This window comes from Nycticebus coucang, chromosome 4 (genome assembly GCF_027406575.1).
Source record: "Nycticebus coucang isolate mNycCou1 chromosome 4, mNycCou1.pri, whole genome shotgun sequence".
Lineage (NCBI taxonomy): Eukaryota > Metazoa > Chordata > Mammalia > Primates > Lorisidae > Nycticebus > Nycticebus coucang.
Genome location: NC_069783.1, coordinates 2695416 through 2720713, shown reverse-complemented (window position 1 = coordinate 2720713; position 25298 = coordinate 2695416). Strand labels below are relative to the sequence as shown.

General features: G+C 46.5%; 1 protein-coding gene across 3 annotated transcripts; it reads left to right on the top strand.

The window, feature by feature from the left end:
• Positions 1–15070: 15070 nt before the first annotated feature.
• On the top strand, positions 15071–24125 carry ADI1 (acireductone dioxygenase 1). 3 transcript variants are annotated; one of them, XM_053588023.1, is made up of 4 exons: positions 15071–15283; positions 18257–18376; positions 20327–20506; positions 22634–22895. In XM_053588023.1, exons 1-4 carry the CDS (start codon positions 15164–15166, stop codon positions 22703–22705), a joined length of 492 nt encoding a protein of 163 aa, XP_053443998.1. In that variant the 5' UTR covers positions 15071–15163; the 3' UTR covers positions 22706–22895. The 3 variants fall into 3 exon arrangements, with proteins under 3 accessions (XP_053443998.1, XP_053443996.1, XP_053443997.1); XM_053588021.1 differs by lacking the exon at positions 22634–22895 and adding an exon at positions 22918–24125 and having other exon boundaries at positions 15124–15283; XM_053588022.1 differs by lacking the exons at positions 15071–15283; positions 22634–22895 and adding exons at positions 17346–18079; positions 22918–24125.
• Positions 24126–25298: the final 1173 nt, after the last annotated feature.

The window sequence follows — 25298 nt, the reverse complement described above, 5'->3', positions numbered from 1 at the left end:
GTGGAGCTGAGACTAAGACAGGGCCTGTGCTAGGGACAAAGTTAAGGTCCTTCCACCCCGAAATGCGGGTTAGGGACCCAGAGTCTGGGCAAGGCAAGGCCCATTGCTTCAGATGAAAGCCAAGAGCCCACGGTGCAGGCTTGGGTGCTGAGAAGCAGCGTGTGAGCAGAGACCTGGGGGCCAGCAAGTATCTGGGCGGAGGGACCCAGGCCAGGGAAGGCAGAGGCCAAGCGCACAGGTACGATGGGCCACCCTGACGGGCCACCCTGATGGGGGGTGGGGGTGGAGGGATGGGTTATTGGGGCAGGGGCAGTATACGGCTTTTCGGCTTTTCGCCAAGTGTCAAGGTCATTTCTGCAGAACTCAAGGGTTAGGGAGTAGAAGACATCTGTACACAATTATTGTTTGGGACGGAAGTGTGTCTGTCCTCCCAAACTCAGAGGTTGGAGCCCCATACCCCAGTCCCTCCGAGGACAACTATTTGGAAATGGGGGTCTTTACCAAGGAGATTAAGGTAAATGAGGTCACGAGGGCAGTTTCTCATCAATCTGGTGTCCTTGCAAGAAGAGATTAGGACAGGCGAGAGAGGTAAGGAAGGCAGAAGCGCCAGGAAGTAGGAGGGGCGAAGGCAGTGGGAGGGGCTAGGTGGAGAGGCGGGGTGATGGGGAGCGGGAGGCGCTGAGAGGAGGGGCGGGGCGAAGGCAGTGGGTGGGGCTAGGTGGAGAGGCGGGGTGATGGGGAGTGGGAGGGGCTGAGAGGAGGGGCGGGGCGATGGGGGAGCGGGAGGAGCTGAAAGGAGGGGAGGGGCGAAGGCAGTGGGTGGGGCTAGGTGGAGAGGCGGGGTGATGGGGAGTGGGAGGGGCTGAGAGGAGGGGCGGGGCGATGGGGGAGCGGGAGGAGCTGAAAGGAGGGGAGGGGCGAAGGCAGTGGGTGGGGCTAGGTGGAGAGGCGGGGTGATGGGGAGTGGGAGGGGCTGAGAGGAGGGGAGGAGCGATGGGGAACAGGACCAGGCATGGGGCGGCGGCGTGGGTCGCTGGCTGAGTTCTGGGCGGAGGGCCCTGCTTCGCCCCCCTCAGCTTCCTGGGGGAAGCCGGTTCCCACCCTGATTGCCCCAGAACGGGTCACCCGCGGCTCTTGGGTGGTGGGTGTGTAGAGGAAAGCCCCGAATTTTGGAGAATTCAGAGACAGCGTTGGTACCCGGAGAGAGACGCCGGGTGACGGTTTCAAAGACCGCGTAGGGGGCAGGCCGCTGGTGTGGACGGTCCTCGAGTGACACGGACGGGCTGGGGGGGCGGCCCTGCAGCGCCAGCTGCTCTCCTGCCCAGAGTCCGGCGTGTGCACAGAGCTCCGCTTTCAACAAGCGAAATTCGCCTGCTGAAAAACTGCCCTCACAGTTCACATTTTGGTTTATACATTCTTTGGTTTTCTGTTACTAAGAAGATTGAACACGGAAAATCGTATCTAATTCAAATACTTATTTTAGTTCGGTCTTGGGTTTCCACCTCCCCGCCCCAAACATTGGTGTTTATTTACCAAAGACAGTTCCAGGAAACATTTTTGAAATTAGGAGATGTCTCTCCATAAATAGCAGAACGTTATGTGACCATTAAACAATTTCTTCATTACAAGCCTATCACTCTTCAGAATGGAGTGATACCCAGAGTATCCTCACATTTTTTGACCTCAAAACCCTTTTTTGCTAATCACGTCAAAGTTTAGGTGACGTGGAACAAGTTTTGAGAAAGGTCTTAGTGGAGTGTTATGGGGGACAGTGTCATCCTGAATATGATGACAATTGGAGAATGATAGGTCGCCTTGCACTGGAATGACCTATTGGTTTGATTCTTCTCCTGGGAGCACAAAGGTTTGAGATAATTCACTAAAGTGCTCAGAACAAGCCGGCGCTTTCCTCCTAGAAGAGCCTAGGGTGGTGCCTTGTCTCCCACCTTTACTTCTAAGAAGTGTTGAGACCAAGAGAATGCTTTCCTGGGCGGTGTCTGTGGCTCAGGGGGTAGGGCACCGACCCCATATAGTGAGGGTGGCAGGTTCGAACCCGGCCCCAGCCAAACTGCAACAACAACTACAAAATAGCCGGGCGTTGTGGTGGGCACCTGTAGTCCCAGCTACTAGGGAGACTGAGGCAAGAGAATAGCCTAAGCCCAGGAGTTGGAGGTTGCTGTGAGCTCTGACACCACAACACTCTACCAAGGGTGACAAAGTGAGACTCTGTCTCTAAAAATAAAAAAAAAAAAAGAGAGAGAGAATGCTTTCCTTTTCAGCAGTCTGACAAAATTTTGCTGACTATGGCTTCCAGGCAGCTGTTTCTGAATGTTGCTTCTTTGTTGAGAAATCCAGACCTATATTCCCTTTTATTCAATTAAGAAAATTTTTACATGCACAGATGGGATGTTTCTTGATTCTCAAATGACACAACGTTTTAAAAAAGATTATTGGGAGCTGAACGTGGTGGCTCACTTGGTGGTAAGAGGATCAGTTGAGTCTGGGAGTGTGAGACCAGCCTAGGTAACAGAGAGAGACTCAGTCTCTACAAAAATTTTTTTTTTAGCTGGGCATGGTGGCATGTTTTTGTAGTGCTAGCTACACAGGAGACTGAGGCAGTTGTTCAAAGCTGCAGTGAGCTATGATCAAGCCACTGCGCTCCAGCTTGGGTGACAGAACAAGACTGTCACTTAAAAAAAAATTGGAAAATTCCAGATACATACATAAAAAGAGAATAGTTTGATGAATGTCTAAATATCTCTGTCATGTGGCTTCTGCAATCAGGTCAATAGTTAATGACCTAATTTTGAATATTCTGAGGGTTTTGTTCATATTTACTATTTGGCATGTCTCTGATACAGGAATCATGCATCTCCTAGTGAACTTGATGGGTTTCCTCAACTTGTGGGGTGAGCAGTGTTCCCCAACCTTTTTGGTACCAGTAACCAGTTTCACAGAAGACAATTTTTCTATGGAAGCGGGGAGGACAGCAGGCAGACATCAGGCGGTGATCTCTGAAGGATATAAGATAATCTTTCATTGCACAGGTCTTACTGTTAACCCTGGGCTTATTTACAAAAGAACTTTTACTTTTAATTCTTTTTTTATTGTTAAATCATAGCTGTGTACATTAGTGCAATCAAGGGGTACAGTGTGCTGATATCATATACAATCTGAAATATTCTCATCAAACTGTTCAATGTAGCCTTCATGGCATTTTCTTAGTAATTGTATGTAGACATTTATATTCTGCCTTTAGTAAGTTTCGCCTTTACCCATTCTAAGATGCATGGTAGATGTGGCCCCACCCATTACCCTCCCTCCACCGTAACCTCCCCCCTCCCTTCCACTTCCTTGGCCCTTTCCATATAGTCTTGTGCTATAGTTGGGTTATAGCCTTCATGTGAAAGCTAGAATTTAGCTTCATAGTAGGGCTGAGTACATTGGATACTTTTTCTTCCATTCCTGAGATACTTTGCTAAGAAGAATATGTTCCAGCTCCATCCGTGTAAACATGAAAGAGGTAAAGTCTCCATCTTTCTTTAAGGCTGCATAATATTCCATGGTATGCATGTACCACAATTTGCTAGTCCATTCGTGGGTCGATGGGCACTTGGGCTTCTTCCATGACTTAGCGATTATGAATTGGGCTGCAATAAACATTCTGATACAGATGTCTTTGTTATATTGTGATTTTTGGTCTTCTGGGTATATACCTAGTAAAGGAATTATAGGATTGGATGGCATGTCTATTTTTAGGTCTCTAGTATTCTCCAAACATCCTTCCAAAAGGAATGTATTAGTGTGCATTCCCACCAGCAGTGTAGAAGTGTGCCCTTTTCTCCACATCCACGCCAACATCGCTGGTTTTGGGATTTTGTTATGTGGGCTACTCTTACTGGGGTTAGGTGATATATCAAAGTAGTTTTGATTTGCATTTCTCTGATGATTAAGGATGATGAGCTTCTTTTTCATGTGTTTGTAGATCGTGCATCTGTATTCTTTAGAGAAGTTTCTCTTCAAGTCCCTTGACCACCCTGAGATGGGATCTCGTGTTCGTTCCTTGCTAATACGTTTGAGTTCTCTGTGGATTCTGGTTATTAGACCTTTATCAGAGGTATAACCTGCAAATATTTTCTCCCATTCTGAGGGCTGTCTGCTTGCTTTGCTTACTATGTTCTTGGCTGTGAAGAAGCTTTTTGGTTTGATCAGGTCCCAGTAGTGTATTTTTTGATACTGCTTCAATTGCCTGGGGAGTCCTCATAAAATATTCACCCAGGCTGATTCCTTCAAGTTTTCCCTGCATTTTCTTCAAGTATTTTTATAGTTTCATGTCTTAAGTTTAAATCTTTTATCCAGTGAGATTCTTAGTTAGTGGGTCCAGATTCAATCTTCTACAGGTTGCCAGCCAGTTCACCCAGCACCATTTGTTAAATAGGGAATCTTCCCCACTGAATGTTTTTAATTGGCTCGTCACAGATCAAATAATGGTAAGTAACTGGACTCATCTCTTGGTTCTCTATTCTGTTCCAGACATCTACTTCTCTGTTTTTGTGCCAATACCATGCTGTTTTGATCACTACCGATTTATAGTACAGTCTCAGGTCTGGTAGCGTGATTCCTCCTGCTGTGTTTTTATTGCTGAGTAATGTTTTGGCTATTCAAGGTTTTTTCTGATTCCATATAAAATGAAGTATTATTTTTTCAAGATCTTTAAAATATGACAATAGAGCTTTAATAGGAATTGCATTAAAATTATATATTGCTTTGGGTAGTATAGACATTTTAACAATGTTTATTCTTCCCAACTATGAGCATGGTATGTATTTCCATTTGTTAACATCTTCAGCTGTTTCTTTTCTTAAAGTTTCATAGTTCTCTTTGTAGAGATCTTTCATGTCCTTTGTTAGGTATACTCCCAAGTATTTAATCTTTTTTGGCACTTCTGTGAAAGGAATAGAGTCCTTGACTGTTTTTTTTTTTTTGGCTTGGTTATTGTTGGTATATATAAAGGCTACAGATTTATTGGTGTTGATTTTGTAGCCTGAGACATTGCTGTATTCCTTGATCACTTCTAAAAGTTTTGTAGTAGAATCCCTAGTGTTTTCCAGATATACAATCATATCATCTGCGAAGAGTGAAAGTTTGATCTCTTCTGACCCTATGGGGATACCCTTCATCGCCTTTTCTTATCTAATTGCAATGGCTAAAACTTCCATTACAATGTTAAAGAGCAATGGAGACAATGTTAAGCAATGGAGAACCTTGCCTGGTTCTTGATCTAAGTGGAAATGATTTCAATTTAACTCCATTCACTATGATATTGGCTGTGGGTTTGCTGTAGATGGCCTCTAATAGTTTAAGAAATGTCCTTTCTATACAAATTTTCTTAAGTGCTCTGATCGTGAAGGGATGCTCGATATTATGAAAAGCTTTTTCTGCATCAATTGAAAAAATCATATAGTCCTTATTTTTTAGTTTGTTTATGTGCTGAATTACATTTATAGATTTACGTATATTGAACCAGTCTTGAGACCCTGGGATAAATCCCACTTGGTCGTGATGTATAATTTTTTGATGTGTTGTTGGATTCTGTTTGTTAGGATCTTATTGAGTATTTTAGCATCAATATGCATTAGTGATATTGGTCTATAATTTTCTTTTCTTGTTGGGTCTTTCCCTGGTTTGGGGATCAAGGTGATGTTTGCTTTGTAGAATGTATTGGGTAATATTCCTTCTTTTTCTATATTTTGGAAGAGGTTTAGTAGTATAGGTACTAGTTCTTCTTTAAAGGTTTGGTAGAATTCTGATGTTAAGCCATCTGGTCCTGAGCTTTTCTTTTTAGGGAGATTTTGTATAGTTGATGCTATTTCAGAACTTGATATAGGCCTGTTCAACATTTCCACTTCATTCTGGCTAAGTCTTGGTATGTGGCATACTTCCAGGTATTGGTTGATTTCTTTCAGATTTTCATATTTCTGAGAGTAAATTTTCTTGTAGTATTCGTTAAGCATTTTTTGAATTTCTGAGTGGTCTGTTATTTCATCGTTACCATTTCTGATTGATGAAATTAGAGATTTTAGTCTTTTTTTCCTGGTTAGGTTGGCCAAAGGTTTATCTATTTTATTGATCTTTTCAAAAACCCAACTTTTGGATTTATTGATCTGTTGTATAATTCTTTTGTTTTCAATTTCATTTAATTCTGCTCTGATTTTGGTTATTTCTTTTTTTCTGCTGGGTTTAAGGTTGGAGGGTTCATCCTTCTCCAGTTGCTTAAGATGTTCCATTAAGTTATTGACTTCCTCTCTTTCTGTTTTCTTGAGGAAGGCTTGCAGTGCTATAAATTTCCCTCTTAGGACTGCCTTTGCAGTATCCCAGAGGTTCTGGTAATTCATGTCTTGATTGTTGTTTTGTTCCAAAAATTTGGTGATTTCCTTCTTAATCTCGTCTATAACCTGTCTATCCTTCAGCATAAGGTTGGTTAGCGTCCATGTTTTTGTATGGGTATGCAGGTTCCTTTTGTTATTGAGTTCAACTTTTATTCCATGATGGTCTGAGAAGATGCAAGGAATAATTTCTATTTTTTTTAAATTAGCTGAGGTTAGATTTGTGGCCTAGGATGTGGTCTATTTTGGAGTATGTTCTGTGGGCTGATGAGATGTTCTGTAGATGTCTGTTAAGTCCATATGTTGAATGGTTCAGTTTAAGTCTAAAATTTCTTTGCTTAGCTTCTTTTTGGAGGATCTATCCAGCACTGCTAAAGGGGTGTTAAAATCTCCAACTACTATGGAACTGGAAGAAATCAAGTTGCTCATGTCTGTTAGAGTTTCTCTTATCAATTGAGGTGCATTCTGGTTTGGTGCATAAATATTAATAATTTAAATCTTATCATATTGAGTATTACCTTTAACAAATATGAAGTGTCCATCCTTTTTTTTTTTTTTGTAGAGACAGAGTCTCACTTTATGGCCCTCGGTAGAGTGCCGTGGCCTCACACAGCTCACAGCAACCTCCAACTCCTGGGCTTAAGCGATTCTCTTGCCTCAGCCTCCCGGGTAGCTGGGACTACAGGCGCCTGCCACAATGCCCGGCTATTTTTTTTTTGTTGCAGTTCGGCCGGGGCAGGGTTTGAACCCACCACCCTCGGTATATGGGGTGTCCATCCTTATCCTTCCTTATTTCAGTTGGTTTAAAGCCTATTGTGTCTGCGAAAAGGATTGCAATGCCTGCTTTTTCTGTTTTCCATTTGCCTGGAATATAGATGTCCATCCCTTCACCTTGAGTCTATATTTGTCTTTTAATGTAAGATGCGATTCTTGTATGCAGCAGATACGTGGCTTGAGTTTTTGTATCCAGTCAGCCAACCTATGCCTCTTTAGAGGACAATTTAAACCATTCACATTAATTGAGAATATTGATAAGCCTTTTGAGAGTCCAGTGGACATTTTTAATCCTTTTGCAACTGTGGAAATTGGAAGGTGATCAATATTTTCTGGGTGGCTTTACTTTTGTGGTGGAGGATTACGCTGGTCTTTATTGAGGATAGGTCTGAGAATATCCTGGAGAACTGGTTTAGTTACGGCAAATTTCTTCAACATGTGAATGTCATTGAAGTATTTAATTTTTCCGTCATAAATGAAACTCAGTTTAGCTGGGTACAAGATCCTGGATTGAAAGTTATTTTGTTTTAGGAGATTAAAAGTCAATGACCATCCTCTTCTAGCTTGAAAGGTTTCAGCAGAGAAATCTGCAGTTATTCTAATATTCTAATATTCTTGTCCTTATAGGTGATGGTTTTCTTTTGTCTGGCTGCTTTCAGAATTTTCTCCTTCATATTAACTTTAGTGAAATTGATTATGATGTGTCTGGGGAAGGGCTCCGGAGGGCACGCGGCTACCAGAGTCCCTGGCCAGGTCAGCGGGCCGGTGTGGAGGCAGGTAGGGTACAGGAGGGAGGATGTAGGGCTGTGCTGCTCCCGCAATTCCTGTTCAGGGCATGTGGAGGCCTGGCGGGCGTGGGTCGTGTGTCACGGCGCAGCTCTTATTGAGGTCTGGGCGGCGCCAAGCCCAGGAGTTTGGGGTTGCTATGAGCTGTGATGCCAGGACACTCTACCCAGGGCAACAGCCTGAGGCTCCAGTATGCCAAAACCACTCTCACTCTACCCCTGAGTCTGCTCAGTGAATAGGTTACTTGCTCCCGCCCGATCCTTGCTCTGTTACCCTAAGGGCGGAGCTTGCCAGGCAGTTCTCTCACGATGGCTCCCTGAGGCCCAGTGCCAAACACTATTAGCTCCATCCAGCTCAGTGGCTCAGTATGGGGCCCTAGACAATGCCCAAAGTTCTCCGCATTCCTGTTCAAGCTCTCCCCAAGGCAGTTCAACTGAATGCCAAGTCCAAAAACACCGAAACAGTTCACAGGTAAGGCCTTTCCGGTTTGCAGTCTCATTGCTGCTTGTACTTATGGCTGCCAGCAGTATTAGTTCGATCGAACACACGCAACCGCTTGCCAGTTTTCCACTGTTTTTGCTGACTCTCTGTATCCTCAAAGGACGATTATAGGCAGATCCCACCAGCCAGAGATGCCTGGAGTCTTACCTCCCCAGACTGACCGTGCCCTGTTGCAGGGAAGCTGTTACTCGGCCGCCATCTTGGATTGTCGTCTCTATTTTCAATTCTTTGTTGTCAACTCCTGAAATGATCCTTTTCGCCAGGTGCTACTTCCTCCTCTGCAGCTTCTGGCTCTCAGGTGTCACCCTTCTCACCCTGCCCTTTCTCCCATAACACTTCCTACAGCCTCTCCTACCCCAGGTTGTTGCATTTAGAAGACATTAACTCCATATTGTCCTGAAAGTCTCCTCTGAAGTTGCCATGTATAGGGAAAATGTGAAATTGTAGGTAAATGTACTTTTATTTATGAAATATTCATTATGAACATTTACAAAGCGGTGGCCAACACATGGAAAATATTTTGTAAATATTTTGTAAGATGTTGTAGTGTGGACAGAGCCTTGTCCACTGGATTTGGCTGACTCTGCCACTGGGCAGACTGAGATTCAGCAGGTAACAGCCATGAGGGTGGAGGATAGGGAGAGACACTCATTTATTCCCTATCCATGAGAAACACTCAAAAGTAGGATGCCTGGGCAGTTACTATTTGTCATGAACATCTGCCTGGTGGTCTATCCCTGTCCCTGCCGAGCATGTGAGTGCCAGGCAGAGGCCTCCCCAGCTGGACACTGGCCAAGCCCAGGCTAGTAGTGCCTGGATCTCTAGCTCCCACCTGATCTAACGGGTGGACATGTAATTCTAGCTGGGCCATCTGGAATCTTCCAAAAGATTGGATATCTGGATATTACCTAAAAGAGCTCTTTTCCTTTGAATTATAAGCAAGCACAGCTTTAGAGCTGGTGGTGGGTGTGTTTCCTGACATATGCTCCTTATGCTAGATGAGAGTTAGCACCAATGTGCAGAGAAAAGAAGGTTGAGTTGAAATATGGAGGGAGGGAGAGAGAGAGAGAGAATGAGAACAAGAGCTGTTAGCCTCCGAGAGAGAGAGAGAGAGAGAGAGAGAGAGAGAGAGAGAGAGAGAGAGAGAGAGAGAGAGAGAGAGAGAGAGAGAGAGAGAGAGAGAGAGAGGAGGGGAGGGGAGAGGGGGAGGGAGAACAAGAGCTGTTAGCCTTCCAGATTCACCCTAAGCCTTCCTGGTTATGTGATCCAACATATCTTTGTTCTGGCTTGTTTTGTTTACTTAAGTAAACATGGATTTCTGTCACCCGTGTGAACTTGATGGGCTTCCTCAACTCATGGGGTGAGCAGTGTTGCCCAACCTTTTTGGTAGCAGTAACCAGTTTCACAGAAGACAGTTTTTCTATGGAAGGTGGGGAGGACAGGAGGCAGAGATCAGGCAGTGATCTCTGAAGGGTATAGGATAATCTTTCATTCCACAGGTCTTATTGTTAACCCTGGGCTTATTTACAGAAGAACTTTTATTTTTAATTCTTTGTTGTCAACTCCTGAAATGATCCTTTTCGCCAGGTGCTACTTCCTCCTCTGCAGCTTCTGGCTCTCATGGTACTTGCAACCCCAAGTACCCTGAACAGTAAGATGAGAGCTATGGTTCTTAAAGTCAAAATTATTTTTGCAACAATGTCAGGATGATACTTGACTTTTTCACTGGGATGAACATTGAGTAATGGGCTCAGCTGTTGATGCCTGAGATGAGCCACCAGGTAGTACAAACTCCCCCAGTCATTGTGTTCCCCACACACCTGTGCTACCGCAAACACAAAAATAAACCCTCCTTTAAGCACACCCCCGATGATGCAGAAAAAATGATTTTGCTAAGTATTGACACTTGAATACACATCTTTTTAATATTCTCTTTGAGAAAATGAGAAGTATGCAGGAAACATTTCTGCTACACACCTGAGTTGTCTTGAGGGAAAGATTTTGGTTCCCTAAGCTCGAGGTTCTTCTGTAATTCAACCCACTAAGAATCCTCCCCCTTTGTCCTTCTCCTGGTGAGATCTGCTATTCAGGAACCTGCACACACTGATAATCTGGCTGCTGCTACCGCTATTGCTCTTAAGTAATACCCTATGCCGTGTCTCTGACCCAGGAGTTTCACATTTTCTCTTAATGTCTGAGAGTCTGGGGTAGGCTAACTTGTTAGCTTGTAAGTAGGGTAAAACCTCAGTTCTCTTACAGTTCCTTCCTGAGGTCACAAGTAAACCACACTTGGCTCAGTGCCCATACTCAGTGGTTAGGGCACAGGCCACATACAATGGGGCTGGCAAGTTCAAACCTGGACCAGGACTGTTGAACAACAATGATGGCAAAAACAAAAAAATAGCCAGGTGTTGTGTTGGGCATCTGTAGATCCAGCTACTTGGGAGGCTGAGGCAAAAGTATCACTTGAGCCTAAGAGTTCGAGGTTGCTGTGAGCTGTGATGCTATGGCACTACTGAGGACAACATAGTGAGACTCTGTCTCAAAAAAAAAAAAAATGTAAACTACACTTGATCAGATAAAATTTAGATATTATTAAAAGTACATTGCAGGGTGGTGCCTGTGGCTCAGTGAGTAGGGCACCGACCCCATATACTGGGGGTGGTGGATTCAAACCCGGCCCTGGCCAAACTGCAACAAAAAAATAGCCAGGCATTGTGGTGGGCACCTGTAGTCCCAGCTACTGGGGAGGCTGAGGCCTAAGCCCAGGAGTTGGAGGTTGCTGTGAGCTATGATGCTACGGAACTCTACCGAGGGCAACAAAGTGAGACTCTGTCTCCAAAAAAATTAATTAATTAATTAAAAAAAGAAGTACATTGCAAAGGTCAGCAAACTCCAGGCTATGAGCCGAATTCAATCTGCTGCCTGTTTTCATATGTTCCACAAACTAAGAATGATTTTTTCATTTTATTTTTATTTTCAAAGACAAGGTCTTACTCTGTCATCTAAGCTGGAGTGCAGTGGGCCAATCATAGCTCAGTATAACCTCGAATTCCTGGGCAGCAGCCATCCTGTGCCTCAGCCTCCCCAGTAGCCAGGACTACAGGCATGTGCCACCACACCTGGCTATATTTTTAAAATTTTTTTTGTATAGACAGGGTCTCACCCTGTTGCCAAGGTTGGTCTTGAACTTAAGCAATCCTCCTGCCTTAGCCTCCCACAGCGCTAGGATAACAGCCCCTACCCCCATACGCCCTGTGTGCCTGCCCAACTGGTTTTTATATTTTAAAATGGTTATTATGTAAATTGTTATTTATGACCTCAATTTTGCCTCTTGGCCTACAAGGATGGAAAGATTTACTATCTAGGGCTGGGCACCCATAGGTCAGTGGTCAGAACGTTGGCCCTGGGCACCAGGGGTGGCGGGATTGAACCCGGCCTGCTTAACAACAAAAAAAGATTTACTATCTGGCCCTTTACAGAGATGCCTGGTATAGAATCTGTGTCCCATCTTCCTGGGCTTGGGTTTTCCAGGTCTTCTATGCCTCTGCTACATCCGCTATGTGCTTTGCTAATGGGTCCTGGGCTGGGGAACTTCACAAAGCCCAGAAGGATGACAGTTACGCAGGTCTGCAGTGACGGAGACCATCTGTCTTTCAAAACATCTAGACAGATTCTTCCCAAGTGTCTTGCATTGGGGTGATAAATTCTGGTCATGAAACATACTTTGGGGCTGCTGCTGGCTATTCTTCTGGAAGAAACAGTTCAAGTTCAAAAGATTCCCTTTCAAAGGAGGAATCCCCTGGGCCAGCCATGTCTGTATGAAATGACGAGTGCTGTCTCCTCTGCCTGCCTGCATGAATAGTGCAGCAGCAAGTGCTGGGTTTCCTTAACAGATCTTCAGTGCACTGATCATCTTGCTTAAGCATTTTTTTTTTTTTTTTTTCCTGAGGCAGGGTCTTGCTCTGTCCCCAGGCTAGAAAGCAGTGGTGTCATCATAGCTCACAGCAACCTCAAACTTCTGGACTCATACAATCCTCCTGTCTCAGCCTTCAAGAAGCTGGGAATATGGGTGTGTGCCAGCATACCCAGCTATTTTTCCTGTTTTTGTGTAGAAATGGAGTCTATGTTGCTCAACCTAGTTTTGAACTCCTGGCCTCAAGCCATCCTCCCACCTCAGCTTCTGAAGGTGCTAGTATTACAGATGTGAGCTACCACATCTGGCCTAAAGTATGGCCTTTATGGCATAAAACTGTCCCCCTTCTACCTCCCCAATGGAAAAAAAAGTCATCTACTGAAGATAGAGGCCAACAAATGTCTATACATCTGTGTCACAGTGCTGCACCTGACTGGGGAACTAGAAACACTCATGGAATTCCAGGATGAAGCTGATGCCACAATGGAATGAAACCAGCACCATCACGCCTTGCACTTATTTCAGCAGTTATGTATACTGACTGTGGGGACAAGACAGCGGAAGGGGTCGGGCTGAAGAGAAGTGAATGGATTTATGGTGTGTTTTGAAGCAACGTGACTTCATAGATTGGATTAGATGTCCAGGACGAGGGAGAGAGGACAGGAAAACACATAGATTTTCGGGCTAAACCTCTGTGTGGTTCGTGCTGCTGTTTGCAGAGACAGGAAACTATAAATATGTCAGGGTTTGTGCAAGCAGTAAGAGTTATGTTCTGGCTGTGCTGGACTTGGTATACTAATACAAGCTGAAATGCAAGTCTGAGGTTCTGGAACAAGGTCCAGGTTGGACACGTGGCTGTGGGATCAGCAGTATATCCCAGAGTATGAAAGGTCACTTGGCATGTGGGTGACAAAGAGCAGGATGAGAGTCTGGAACACTCCACTGTCATTCAGAGAAGGAGCCAGCACAGGACTGGAGGTGAATGCCCAGAAATGGAAGAAAAGGAGATAACATGTGAGGGGGCATGGGCAACCACCACACATGTTGCCACAGAAGGGCAGGGATGGGATCTGGCAACAGGGTAGTAGTTGGTTAACTCCTGAGCAGTGTTGACTGAGTGGTGAAAAGCAAAGCCTTGTTCGAGTGGGTTATGGATAGAATGTGATGTGAGATTGCAGTTAGTGTAACAGAAAAATGGGCCATGATGTGTAAGGTGGAATCTTGAAGGATGAGTAGTGACTGGCCAGGTACAGGGTTGGAGAGGTAATCTGCTCAAGAGGCTGTGGGCATGCTATTTGCAGTTACTAGAGCAAGAGAACAGAAACGCACACTTTCTGTGCACTATTTCTGGAAGTTCTTGAATTGGTTGAATGCGCTGGGGTTGTGCTGAGAGTATTCTAGTTGAAATCTTGTAGGATTACAGTTACTTGATGCATTAAAGAAACTGAGGGAATGGCTGAGATAATCGAATCTTTTTTAACTGATTTCTTGGAGAAGACAAATCTAGGTGATTGAGCAGCTGGATTATTTTTTCTACTAGTTCTGTTGATAAGACATTCAGAATCGGGAAGGGGAAACGTTTTCCCATTCAGGACAACATAATACTATCCAGCACACGGGGAAGAAAGATGGGATGAAAAGAGGAAAAAGGAAGAAGCTTTTAAAATACTGCAGGATAGTACTGCAAAAAATCTAGATACTAGAGGGAAATGTCCCACCCTGATGGCTGGAGTCCTTTGTGTGCCCTGATCCGGCTTCAAGCCACAACTGTGCCCCATTTGGGCTGCACAGTGCTTAACAAGATCATTTTAGTCCGCATTTGCTTTTGTGAACTAAAATAAAATCCTAATTCCCTACCGAATGGACCCCCTTCTTGGCCAAGGAGACCCTGCAGAAACCTTAAAACTGAGTCCCAGCCTTGACATAATGGGGAGTCAGACGTACCTCATTATACCCCCTCCCTTGCTAACAGCCCTTGGTCCCTAAGGGCTCAACAAACCAATCTAGTGATGCTCCTCCCTTTTGCGGTCTTGGCCCTACACCTGATGGGTATCCTCCATCGAGGCTGCACAGAAAAGGTTCCTGTGTCCTCTGCTTCACCTTCGTGACAACCGAGGACTGGAAACTCCACTCTAGGAAAATGGTAAAGCTGACATATTCTGCACGCAGACATCATGAAGTGGCATGAAGCTCGACAGCACATGTTCATAAATATTCATGGTTCCTGCTGCAGCCTGTTATACGTAACACTTGTTTGGCCACCCGCCTGTCGGCCTCTGCACGAGGCCCTGCTCCCCAGTCTGTCAGGAAATCTCTCTAAATTTATGACCCTCGTCATTTCTTCGGTGGCCACTTTCCTTCCTGTAAAATAAGTTGTTTAATCCCGTCTGTCTCACAGGTTGTTGTTAACTCCAAGGGGACCGCAGGGCCACACACGGCAGGCATCTGAGGGGCGCCGCGGGGCTGACCCTCACCCGAGAGGCCAGCAGCGCCGGCCACTCAGCCCCACGCGGGGTCTGCGGAACAGCGCCCCCTCTCGCACACGGTGGGCACGGCTCGGGGCGCCGGGCCGGGGCGGGCAGTTCCCTCGCCCCCTGCCTCGCGGCGGAGTAGCGGCCGCAGCGCCCGGAGCAGAGGGAACAAGGCGCCGGGTCCGCACCCCCGCCCCGTCCCCGCCCGCCGACACCCTCCCGGGAAGAGCCTGCCCGCGGGGCCGCCCTCCGCCCGGTCACCAGGGGGCGGGGCTGCTCCGCCTATAAACGACACCCCTTCGCCCGACTCCGGCGCGACTACAGCAGCCATGGTGCAGGCTTGGTACATGGACGAGAGCCCCGACGATCCCAGGCGGCCCCATCGTCTCGAACCCGGCCGCCCGGTGGGCCTGGAGCAACTGCGCCGGCTCGGGGTGCTGTACTGGAAGGTGCGGGGCCCCCGCGCACACCCGAAGCTGCTCCTGCGGGCGCTGCGCCCTCGGCGCCTGTGGGGGTTCTGCGCATGCTCAGCGGCGGCGCTGCGGGGTCTGAGCCCGGCTTCCGGGGGGCGGGATGTGCTGCGCATGCTCAGTGGCGAGGCTGGTGGTCGGGCGCCTGCTCCTGGGGGCTGGGTGTGCTGCGCACGCGCAATAGTTGGCTAAAGGGTCGGCTCCCCGGCGTCCAGCGGATGCTCAGCTTCGGGGCCTCCGGCGCCGGGAAGTCTCAGATTCCTCCTGGTGTCCCTCGTTTGTGGCCCCCGCAGTTTCTGTTCTGGCGGGCAGGAGCTGGCACCCCCACTAGGACGGTGTCTGGGGTCTCCTGGCGGGAGAGGGCGCAGGCGAAGGCAGGCCGGGGGCCTGGGTGGCGGTCGCTCCTCCTGGGGGCGGCCCGGGCGGGGTGGGGTCGGGTTCGGAGCCGACAGAAGTAGCCGTTATACCCGCCGCCCTGGGGCCGCGTGCTCTGCCTGTGATCCTTCCATTGTTTACTCGACCCTGGGCCGTTTGGCTGTAGGGTGTTTATTTTTGAACAGTTGTGAAACAACAGGTTTACCAAAGGGGACAGGGCCAGGTGAGGCCTCAGACTTTGAGCTTTCTCGAAATGTAAACACAGGCTTATCCTGAGCCACACGTGTGTTTTTTTCCGTGGGAGAGACTCGAATTCCAGCTTAACATCGTTAGAGGTTACCTGGTCCCGCTTGGATGGGGGTGCGGGGGGCGGGGAGTGATTGTCTCGGTGGGGCGTCTTGTGGAGTGGAGGGTTCACCTCTGGCGCACCAGATCTTAAGTCTGTGAAAGGGCGAGCATGTTAATTTTTACATAGTATTTTGTCTTTTCTTGGGCCAAGATTAATCTATTGGAAGGTACCATCTTCAAAGCAGTCAAGTGGTTTATAATTTCTATTGTGCGAGAAAAATAAGTTTTGATTTATAATAAAGTTCATTTGTCTACATCCAAAAACCAGTTGGTTCAAATTAATACACTTGAGGAGTGTCATTGTTTGACAGCTTTTAAGAGCAGGAATGACATTACGGATCACCTTTTAACTCAGTGGTTCTCAACCTTCCTAATGCCACGACCCTTTAATACAGCCCCTCCGGTTGTGGTGACCCCAAGCCTAAAATTGTTTTTGTTGCTACTTCGTAACTGTAATTTTGCTACTGTTATGAATCGTAATGTAAATATCTGATACGCGGGATGTATCTTAATTGGTCCAGAACCGCTGTTCTAACTACAACCAAAAAGCATAATAAGATTTATTTTAAAGGCATCTTTTGGGTTTCATGAGGTTAAACCCAGTTTCTCCTGCCTTCCCCTTCTGCTCTGAATGAGTCAGAGGACTATCAAATTGTATCCTCAGTGGTTTTAGTGTCCTGTGTATTTTTGAATGCTTGCTTACTAACCTGGCTCAGTGGTGTCAAAAGACAAAATTACAACCAATTTAGTTAAAGATCTAATGTGCTTTTATTCTCAATTCATGAATCTGGGCAGCCTGTATTGTATACAATAAAATGAGAGATTCACTGGGTAATGGCAGAACAGTGGGTTTTGTAGGGTAGGAACAAAAACCAAAAACAAAAAAAATAGAATAGGAAGAACGCTGATTGGTTAACATCAAGTTACTTCAGGTTGCCTTTTTTTTTTTTTTGTAGGAATTAAATCAGAAGGACTTATATTATGCTGACTCAGGTAGATTGGAATCTCCTGTTTAGGAAAAACTGGTCTGTTTGATGATCTACCCATCGCCTTAAAGCTTTGGTTTGATTATATGGCATTTAGCACAAGGGACTCTCTTTTGGTTGGGTTGGGTCTGCTGGGCCCCAGTACAGGAGCCCTGCAAAGACTATCACCTTGGTGTTAAGTTTCAACGTGTGCATGGGGTGGGGTGGGGGCAGACGCACTTAGATCATTGCAAATAGTACTACACATATCATATAGTGGATTTCTAATTTTTTTAGAAAATAGTACTACAAATAGTACTACACATATCATATAGTGGATTTCTAATTTTTTTAGAAAATAGTACTACAAATAGTACTACACATATCATATAGTGGATTTCTAATTTTTTCTAAGTCATCCCTTAGAAAATAATGAATTGGTGACTAGTGCTGTGAGATAATTCTGGAGTTGGTTGTTCAGTTGTAGTGATAAAATGTGTATTTTATTGTAAAACATAAGGTATTAATCCGTGTGCTGAATTCATTGCTGGTGGTTCTCAGTAGGAGTTCTGGTGACTTCTCTGGGCTCTAGAGATGTGCTCCATGAAGAAGGCAGCATTAACATTGAACTTTCAGAACAGGAAGGACAGTAACAAATGGAAATGGTGCATGGGCATTTTAGCCACAGAAAGCTGTTGCAAGTAAGGATGTGGGGATATAATGTGTCAAGTATTTTCAAGAATAGCGAATCATGGTTTACAATGCAGATTTCTTTAAAAGTAGGGAATAGGGACTGGTAGAAGTAGAAAAGTCAGCTGGGGCTCAATCAGAGATGGCATCTCATCCGGCCTAAGGAACTTGAGTATCTGTGGGCTGTGAGCGCCTGAGACGCTTTGGCCCAGGAAACAAGCTGACCAAAGATACGTCATAGAAGATCAATGGGACTCAATGAGTGGGAGGAACAGGACATGGAGAGGGACCTCTGGACAGGCTGGACATGCCTGAGGCAACATGTGAAAAGGAGTGCCCAGGATGGACTGCTGCAGAGAAGGGAGGCGGAACTGCGGCAGAGCAACACTTCATAATGGTGAGAACGTGAAATCCACTGAAAGGAGTTAAGAGTGGAGGTGCAGGACTAGTTTAGGGTTGACAAAGGAATACATGATAAAGTTGGGGCAGGGTCATACTGGAGACCCAGAAAGGGAATGTTTCTCCATCTGTATTCACGTGACCTTCTTTTTATTTGTTGTGTAACCTCTTTTAGCTGGATGCTGACAAATATGAGAATGATCCAGAATTAGAAAAGATTCGCAGAGAGAGAAACTACTCCTGGATGGACATAATAACCATAACCAAAGATAAACTGCCAAACTATGAAGAAAAGGTAAGGGAGCCCTGGCTCACTGGCAAAGGGGAGAGCGTCATATTCGGTGCTGACCAACACCAGGGCTGCTCTGCTTTCTTGGATGCCTTCATTTGGATTTGGATCAGAGCGCTGCTGTCCTCACAGAATGAACTGGGATGTCGTCCTTTTCCATTTTTTTGAAGGTATATACCCTGTTTCCCTGAAAATAAGACAGTGTCTTATATTAATGTTTGCTCCCAAAGATGCACTAGGTCTTATTTTCAGGGGACGTCTTATCTTTCCTTTAAGTAGGTCTTATTTTCAGAGGATGTCTTATTTTCGGGGAAATGGGGTAGGTGTTATTTTCTCTTTATGTTTTGAGATTGGCCAGTGGAGCCATTGGGATTTGGAGTTTTCTTCATGGGAAGATATTTAACTATAGATAGATTCAGTTTCTATAATACGTGGAGGGCTATTTGTATGATCTGTTTCTTCTTTTTTTTTTGAGACAGAGTCTCAAGCTGTCACCCTGGGTAGAGTGCTGTGGCATCACAGCTCACAGCAACCTCCAACTCCTGGGCTCAAGCAATTCTCCTGCCTCAGCCTCCAAAGTAGCTGGGACTACAGGGGCCCGCCACAAAGCCTGGCCATTTTTTGGTTGTAGTTGTCATTGTTGTTTGGCAGGTCCCGGCTGTATTTGAACCCACCAGCTCTGGTGTATGTGGCTGGCGCCTTAGCCGCTCTGAGCCACAGGCACCGAGTCCATTTGTTTCTTCTTGAGCTCATTGGTAGTTTGTGTCTTTCAAGGCATTTGTTCTTTTCATCTGAGTTGTCAAATTTATTGCTGTCAAAGTTATTGGAGCCTTCTCTGCTGTGGTTTCCGCATCTGCAGAGCGTATAGTGCTGTCCTCTCCTTTCTGGTGATTTTGTAATTATTGGGAATTTGTGTCCTTTGTCTTTTCCTGAGTGTAGACAGACGCTTATCAATTGTATTGATTCTCTCAAAGAACTTGCGGATTCATTGATTTTTTTCTTTTTCTATTTTTATCTCATTGGTTTCTGCTCTTAGCTTTGTTATTTGCCTTCTTATATGTACTTTGGTTTAATTTTACTCTTCTTCTATTTTCTTGAGGTAGAAGCTGAGGTCACTGACTTGAATTTTTTTCTTTTTTTCTTTTTTAGACAGAGTCTCACTCTGCGGCCCAGGCTGGAGGGTTGAAGTTTTTAAAAAACCTTTGGGTCTTGCTCGGTGGCTCATGCCTGTAATCTTAGCAGTCTGGGAGACCGAGGTGCGTGGATCACCTGAGCTCAGGAGTTTGAGACCAGCCTGAGCAGGAGTGAGACTCTGTCTCTACTAAAAATGGAAAAACTAGTTGGCATGGTGGTGAGCACCTGTAGTCCCAGCTATTCAGGAACTGAGGCAAGAGGATTGCTTGAATCCAGGAGTTTGAGGTTGTTGTGAGCTGTGACAGCACTCAACCCAGCGTGAGACTCTGTCTCAAAAACAACAGCAGCAACAACAACAACAAATAAAGAAACCTTTTACAGAGAAGGGGTCTTGTGTGTTGCCTGCACTGCGGGTTGCTGTGTGCGGTGTACCAGGGTGGGTGTAGACGTGGGGCTGGTGTTTGTTTGGGGCCGTCTTACCGGGTGCGTTGGGCCAGTGACATGGCCTGACTGTGCCACCGTTCTCCTCTCTGGAGAGGGGACGGCAGAGAGCGCCTACCTCATTGCACTGTGAGCACTTGGTGGGATGTTTGGAGCGCTGCCCGCCATGCTGCTGTGTGAGTCACTGCCCCTCTGCTGATCTTAGCTCTACCCCTTAGACTTACCATAGTGACAGTGTTCAGCAGCGCAGTTTTCATTTTTATAGAGAGAAAGTTTTTATGCCTCATTTCCCGTCTGTTGAACGCTCAGCCACTGTGTGTGTCTGTGCGAATGTGTGGGGTTGGTCTCCAGTCGACTTAGTAAAGTATCCCTCCTGCACAGATTAAGATGTTTTACGAGGAGCACTTACACTTGGACGATGAGATCCGCTACATCCTGGATGGCAGCGGGTACTTCGATGTACGAGATGCAGAGGACAAATGGATCCGGATCCACATGGAGAAAGGGGACATGATAACGCTACCCGCAGGGATCTATCACCGCTTCACGGTGGACGAGCAGGTGGGAGCGTGTGCTTGTGTGTGAGTCTGACCCAGGCCTGCATGGAGCAGGCGGGAGCGTGTGCTTGTGCGTGAGTCTGACCCAGGCTGGCGTGGAGCAGTTGGGAGCGTGTGCTTGTGTGTGAGTCTGACCCAGGCCGGCATGGAGCAGTTGGGAGCGTGTGCTTGTGTGTGAGTCTGACCCAGGCCGGCATGGAGCAGGTGGGAGCGTGTGCTTGTGTGTGAGTCTGACCCAGGCCGGCATGGAGCAGGCGGGAGCGTGTGCTTGTGTGTGTGAGTCTGACCCAGGCTGGCGTGGAGCAGGCGGGAGCGTGTGCTTGTGCGTGAGTCTGACCCAGGCAGGCGTGGAGCAGGCGGGAGCGTGTGCTTGTGCGTGGGTCTGACCCAGGCTGGCGTGGAGCAGGCGGGAGTGTGTGCTTGTGTGTGTGAGTCTGACCCAGGCTGGTGTGGAGCAGGCGGGAGTGTGTGCTTGTGTGTGTGAGTCTGACCCAGGCTGGCGTGGAGCAGGCGGGAGCATGTGCTTGTGTGTGTGAGTCTGACCCAGGCTGGCGTGGAGCAGGCGGGAGTGTGTGCTTGTGTGTGTGAGTCTGACCCAGGCTGGCGTGGAGCAGGCGGGAGCGTGTGCTTGTGTGTGAGTCTGAGCCAGGCCCGTGTGGAGCAGGCGGGACCATGTGCTTGTGTGTGTGAGTCTGACCCAGGCCCGTGTGGAGCAGGCGGGAGCGTGTGCTTGTGTGTGTGAGTCTGACCCAGGCTGGCGTGGAGCAGGTGGGAGCGTGTGCTTGTGTGTGAGTCTGGCCCAGGCTGGCGTGGAGCAGGCGGGAGCGTGTGCTTGTGTGTGAGTCTGGTCCAGGCTGGCGTGGAGCAGGCGGGAGCGTGTGCTTGAGCGTGAGTCTGACCCAGGTGGGCGTGGAGCAGGCGGGAGCGTGTGCTTGTGTGTGGGTCTGGCCCAGGCTGGCGTGGAGCAGGCGGGAGCGTGTGCTCTTGTGGGAGTCTGCTAGCTGTGCAGCATGAGAGCGGCAGGCCCTCAGGACTCCTGTCACCTTGTGCATCAAGAGAGACACACCTGGAGCTGTTGCTGGGACACCTGGGTGATGCTCTTTCATGGCAGCCGTCAGCAGTCCCCACCTTTGTTCTTGGCCGACAGTGGCTCTCCTGTTAATATGTGCACTGCAGTGAAACAGATGAGAGAGAGGCGCCCTCCTGTACTGAGTGTCTGACCTGTGCTTTGCTGTCAATTCTAGGGGCATATTGTGGGGTGAATGTTGGGGTGTTACTTTGTCATAATTAAGAGCATTTCCGTTCAGAGTTTTAACAGTAGTGTATCCATTGGCATTGGCAATAAAAACAAGTAAATAAGGTTGTTCTTGGGGTCTCTGGATGTGATAGGATTAAACCGGGGTTTAAGTACAATTTTGATGTAGATAGTAAGTGCATATAGTTTGAAATCCAGAACTGTGAAAGGACATGGAGTGAAAAGGCCCCCAGCCCGTCTCTTCTGCAGGTCTCCAGGAGGAGGCTGCGGAAGGCTTTTTAGAGATTTCAGTGTGTGGTCAAGTTGAGTCAGTGTTCTTTGTGCTCTCCTTTCTACACGGGAGGCAGCGGACCATCTGCCTGGGGGGACCTTACTTTTTTCTACGTGATGTGTTTGGGGATCGCTTGATATCGTGTGTAAAGGGTCTCCTTTACTCCCAGCTCCAGAGAACTCCATTGCTGGTTTATTTAACTATTAGTTCATTCCATGGAGTGGGTGATTCTGGTGATGGGGAGATACGCTATTTCTGGTTTTTCGTAAACAGTGCCTCAATACATAACCTTATATATCATAGTCATTTTATACATACATTCAGGGCATTTTTCTGTAGGATAAATTCCTAAAAGTGAAAACTGCATTGATGGTATGTGCATTTGTTCTGACGAATGCCGCCAGACTTTCCTGTCTTGCCTACCAGCAATGTGAGGGCCCTAGTGTGAGTCTTAGGAAAACTGAACCTGAGGAAAACCAAGGACAGTGTGTGCAGTGTCCCAGGGTGGGTGTAGACGCGGGGCTGGCGTGTGTTTGGGGCTGTCTTACTGGGTCAGGTGGGGCCAGTGACGTGGCCTGTCTGGGCCACCATTCTCCTCTCTGTAGAGTGGGGATGGCAGAGAGCGTCTGCCTCATCTCTCAGTGGCTGGAGATGACGTGTTGGAAGAGCGCAGATGACACTGAGCACCAGCCAGAGCATAGTGACTTGTCAGTGTCGGCCACAGCACCTGGCACTAATCCTCCTTCAGTGAATAAAATGTCACGTGAAACTGTGAAGACATAGAATAAAAACAGCAAGGAAAGTATTTCCAGTCATGTTAGTAAATTTTTATGAGTAAGTGGAAAGCCAACTGGTGTAATGAAATGCTGGCGTGTTTGTCTGTTTCTAGAACTATGTGAAGGCCATGCGGCTGTTTGTGGGAGACCCAGTGTGGACGGCGTACAACCGGCCGGCTGACCATTTCGATGCCCGGGAACAGTATGTGAAGTTTCTGACACAGACAGCATAGCGGTGCTCCCTGGGAACTACGTATGCCTTGTGAAGGTCCCGAACATGATTTAACTGATAGAAAATAAATCATTTTCTCTTAAGTTTTGTATGGTAGACTTGAGGCTAAATATCTTTCCTGTACAAGATTATTTGATCAGAATGTTGTTCAATGAAAGGAGCTAAAACTGATTTTTACGTGGGAGCAACTGGAAATGTGAACAGGTCCCCTGTATTTTTTCTTAGTTGATCAAGACTCACAGTCCAGTACCCTGCACTGTGTGAGCGAAGTTTTCATCTCAAACACACGTGAAAATTTCATCTCCCTACACACAGCTCCTCTTCCCATTTTGGATGTAATGCTGCCACATTTGCTTTGTATGAAGGTGTCATAGTAGATAACAGCTAACAGACAAGACACTTTCTCCTCCCAAAATTACACCTTGTGGTGGAGACAGGTGTGGGGAAGAGCCCACGTGACGCGCACACTGTATGAGTTGCTTATGCCACTTGCTCAGAATAAAGGAACCACCCGGATTTGAGCCTGTGCCTTATAGTCAGGTGTTTGTGGCATTTTGCGTGATCCAACCACCCGTTTTAGAGTCTCTATGATTGTATATGTTTATAATTAATATATATATTTTCTGTGTTAGTATTGTTTTGGTGTGAGATTTCTAGGTTATTCTGAAATCTAGTTTTCGAATTTTAACAAGAATTGGTACATTATTTTTCTCCTTAACAATTCTGAGATACAGTTATGCCTAGTTTGTATAATCTTATAAAAACCCAAAGTTGCCTTTATGTTTTACAAGGGCAGGTTGTTTCCTAAGGTCTGGGGGGTCTGTTTCCCACTGCACAGAGGAAACTCAAGCCTTAGATATTCGAGTAAACCGTGTCTTAGATTTAGGATTAAAATATATGTGGGTAGCGTGGTAATAACACAGATATCCTGGGGCTGGCTTCTGTCAAGTATTGTTCTATTTTAGTAATTAAAATGTGTGCTGATCTACTGGTTTTGAGGGTTTTTTAGAGATTCATTTCTAAATGGTCATTATAAATGGAACTTGTTCATTTTTAAGGATGAAACATTAAAAAGAGATTATTACTTAAGTGGCCTTTTTTGATTTTTGTGGGCATCCAGAGAGTTTTGGCTGCTGGCTCCGGCCAATGGCAGCAGGTCCTGGGCACTTGGGTTCAGCTCTCACCCTCTGTGACTGGGTGTCCCAGGCCTGCTTGTGCCAGGCAGGGGTCAGAGTGGAGGCCGGTGACAGAGTTCTGCCAGAGCACTTCAGTGAAATAACTCACTGTTTCCCTACAGTATTGCTCACATCTTTGATTTTTTTAAAAATCAGTTTTACTGAGGTGTAACTCACATAAAATAAAATGTACTCTTTTTATTATTTCAGAATATTATAGGGGGACAGACATTTTGGTCACATAAATTGCTTTTGCGCGTTTTGGGTCAAAGTTCTAAGTGTGCCCCTCACCAAGGTAGTGGGCATTGCGCCTGTGAGGTGTGAGTCTACCCATCCCCCCCACCTGCCTGATTTCCAATGAATATTATTTCTGTATGTGCACATAAGTGTTGATCGATTAGTTCCTATTTATTTATTTATTTAAGACAGAGTCTTATTCTGTTGCCCAGGCTAGAGTGCCATGGCATCATAGCTCATAGCAACCTCAAATTCCGGGGCTTAAGTGATCTCTCTACCTCAGCCTCCAAGGAGCTAGGTCTGTAGCCACCCACCACAACACCTGGCTAAATTTTCTGTTTGTAGTGGAGTCTGGGTCTCTTGCTCATACTGGACTCCTGAGCTCAAAGGATCCTCCTGCCTGGGCCTTCCAGAGTGCTGGGATTGCAGGTGTGGCCGATTATTTCCAATTTAATACTTAGCACGTGTGGTGCTCATTTTTCCATTCTTGTGATACTTCACTTAGCACAATGGTCTCCAGTCCATCCAGGTTAAGGCAGGAGATACTAGTTTACCATCGTTTTTATGGCTGAGAAGTGCTCCATGGTATACATACATATTTTATTAATCCGTTCACATACTGATGGGTACTTGGGTTTCTACGTCTTGCGATTGTGAATTGTGCTGCTTTAAGCATGAAACGTAGATAGGTGTGATCTGCTTCAGGTCACTGGAGGTTGGCGTGAACTTGGCCATTTCAGAATAGGGAACAGTTGCAGCTTCAGCCACCTGCATCCAGCATGGCCCAGGGCGAGGCCTCAGGGCTCCCTGCTCACCCTGGGCCTTGGCGTGGTGCTTTTCTAATGGATGC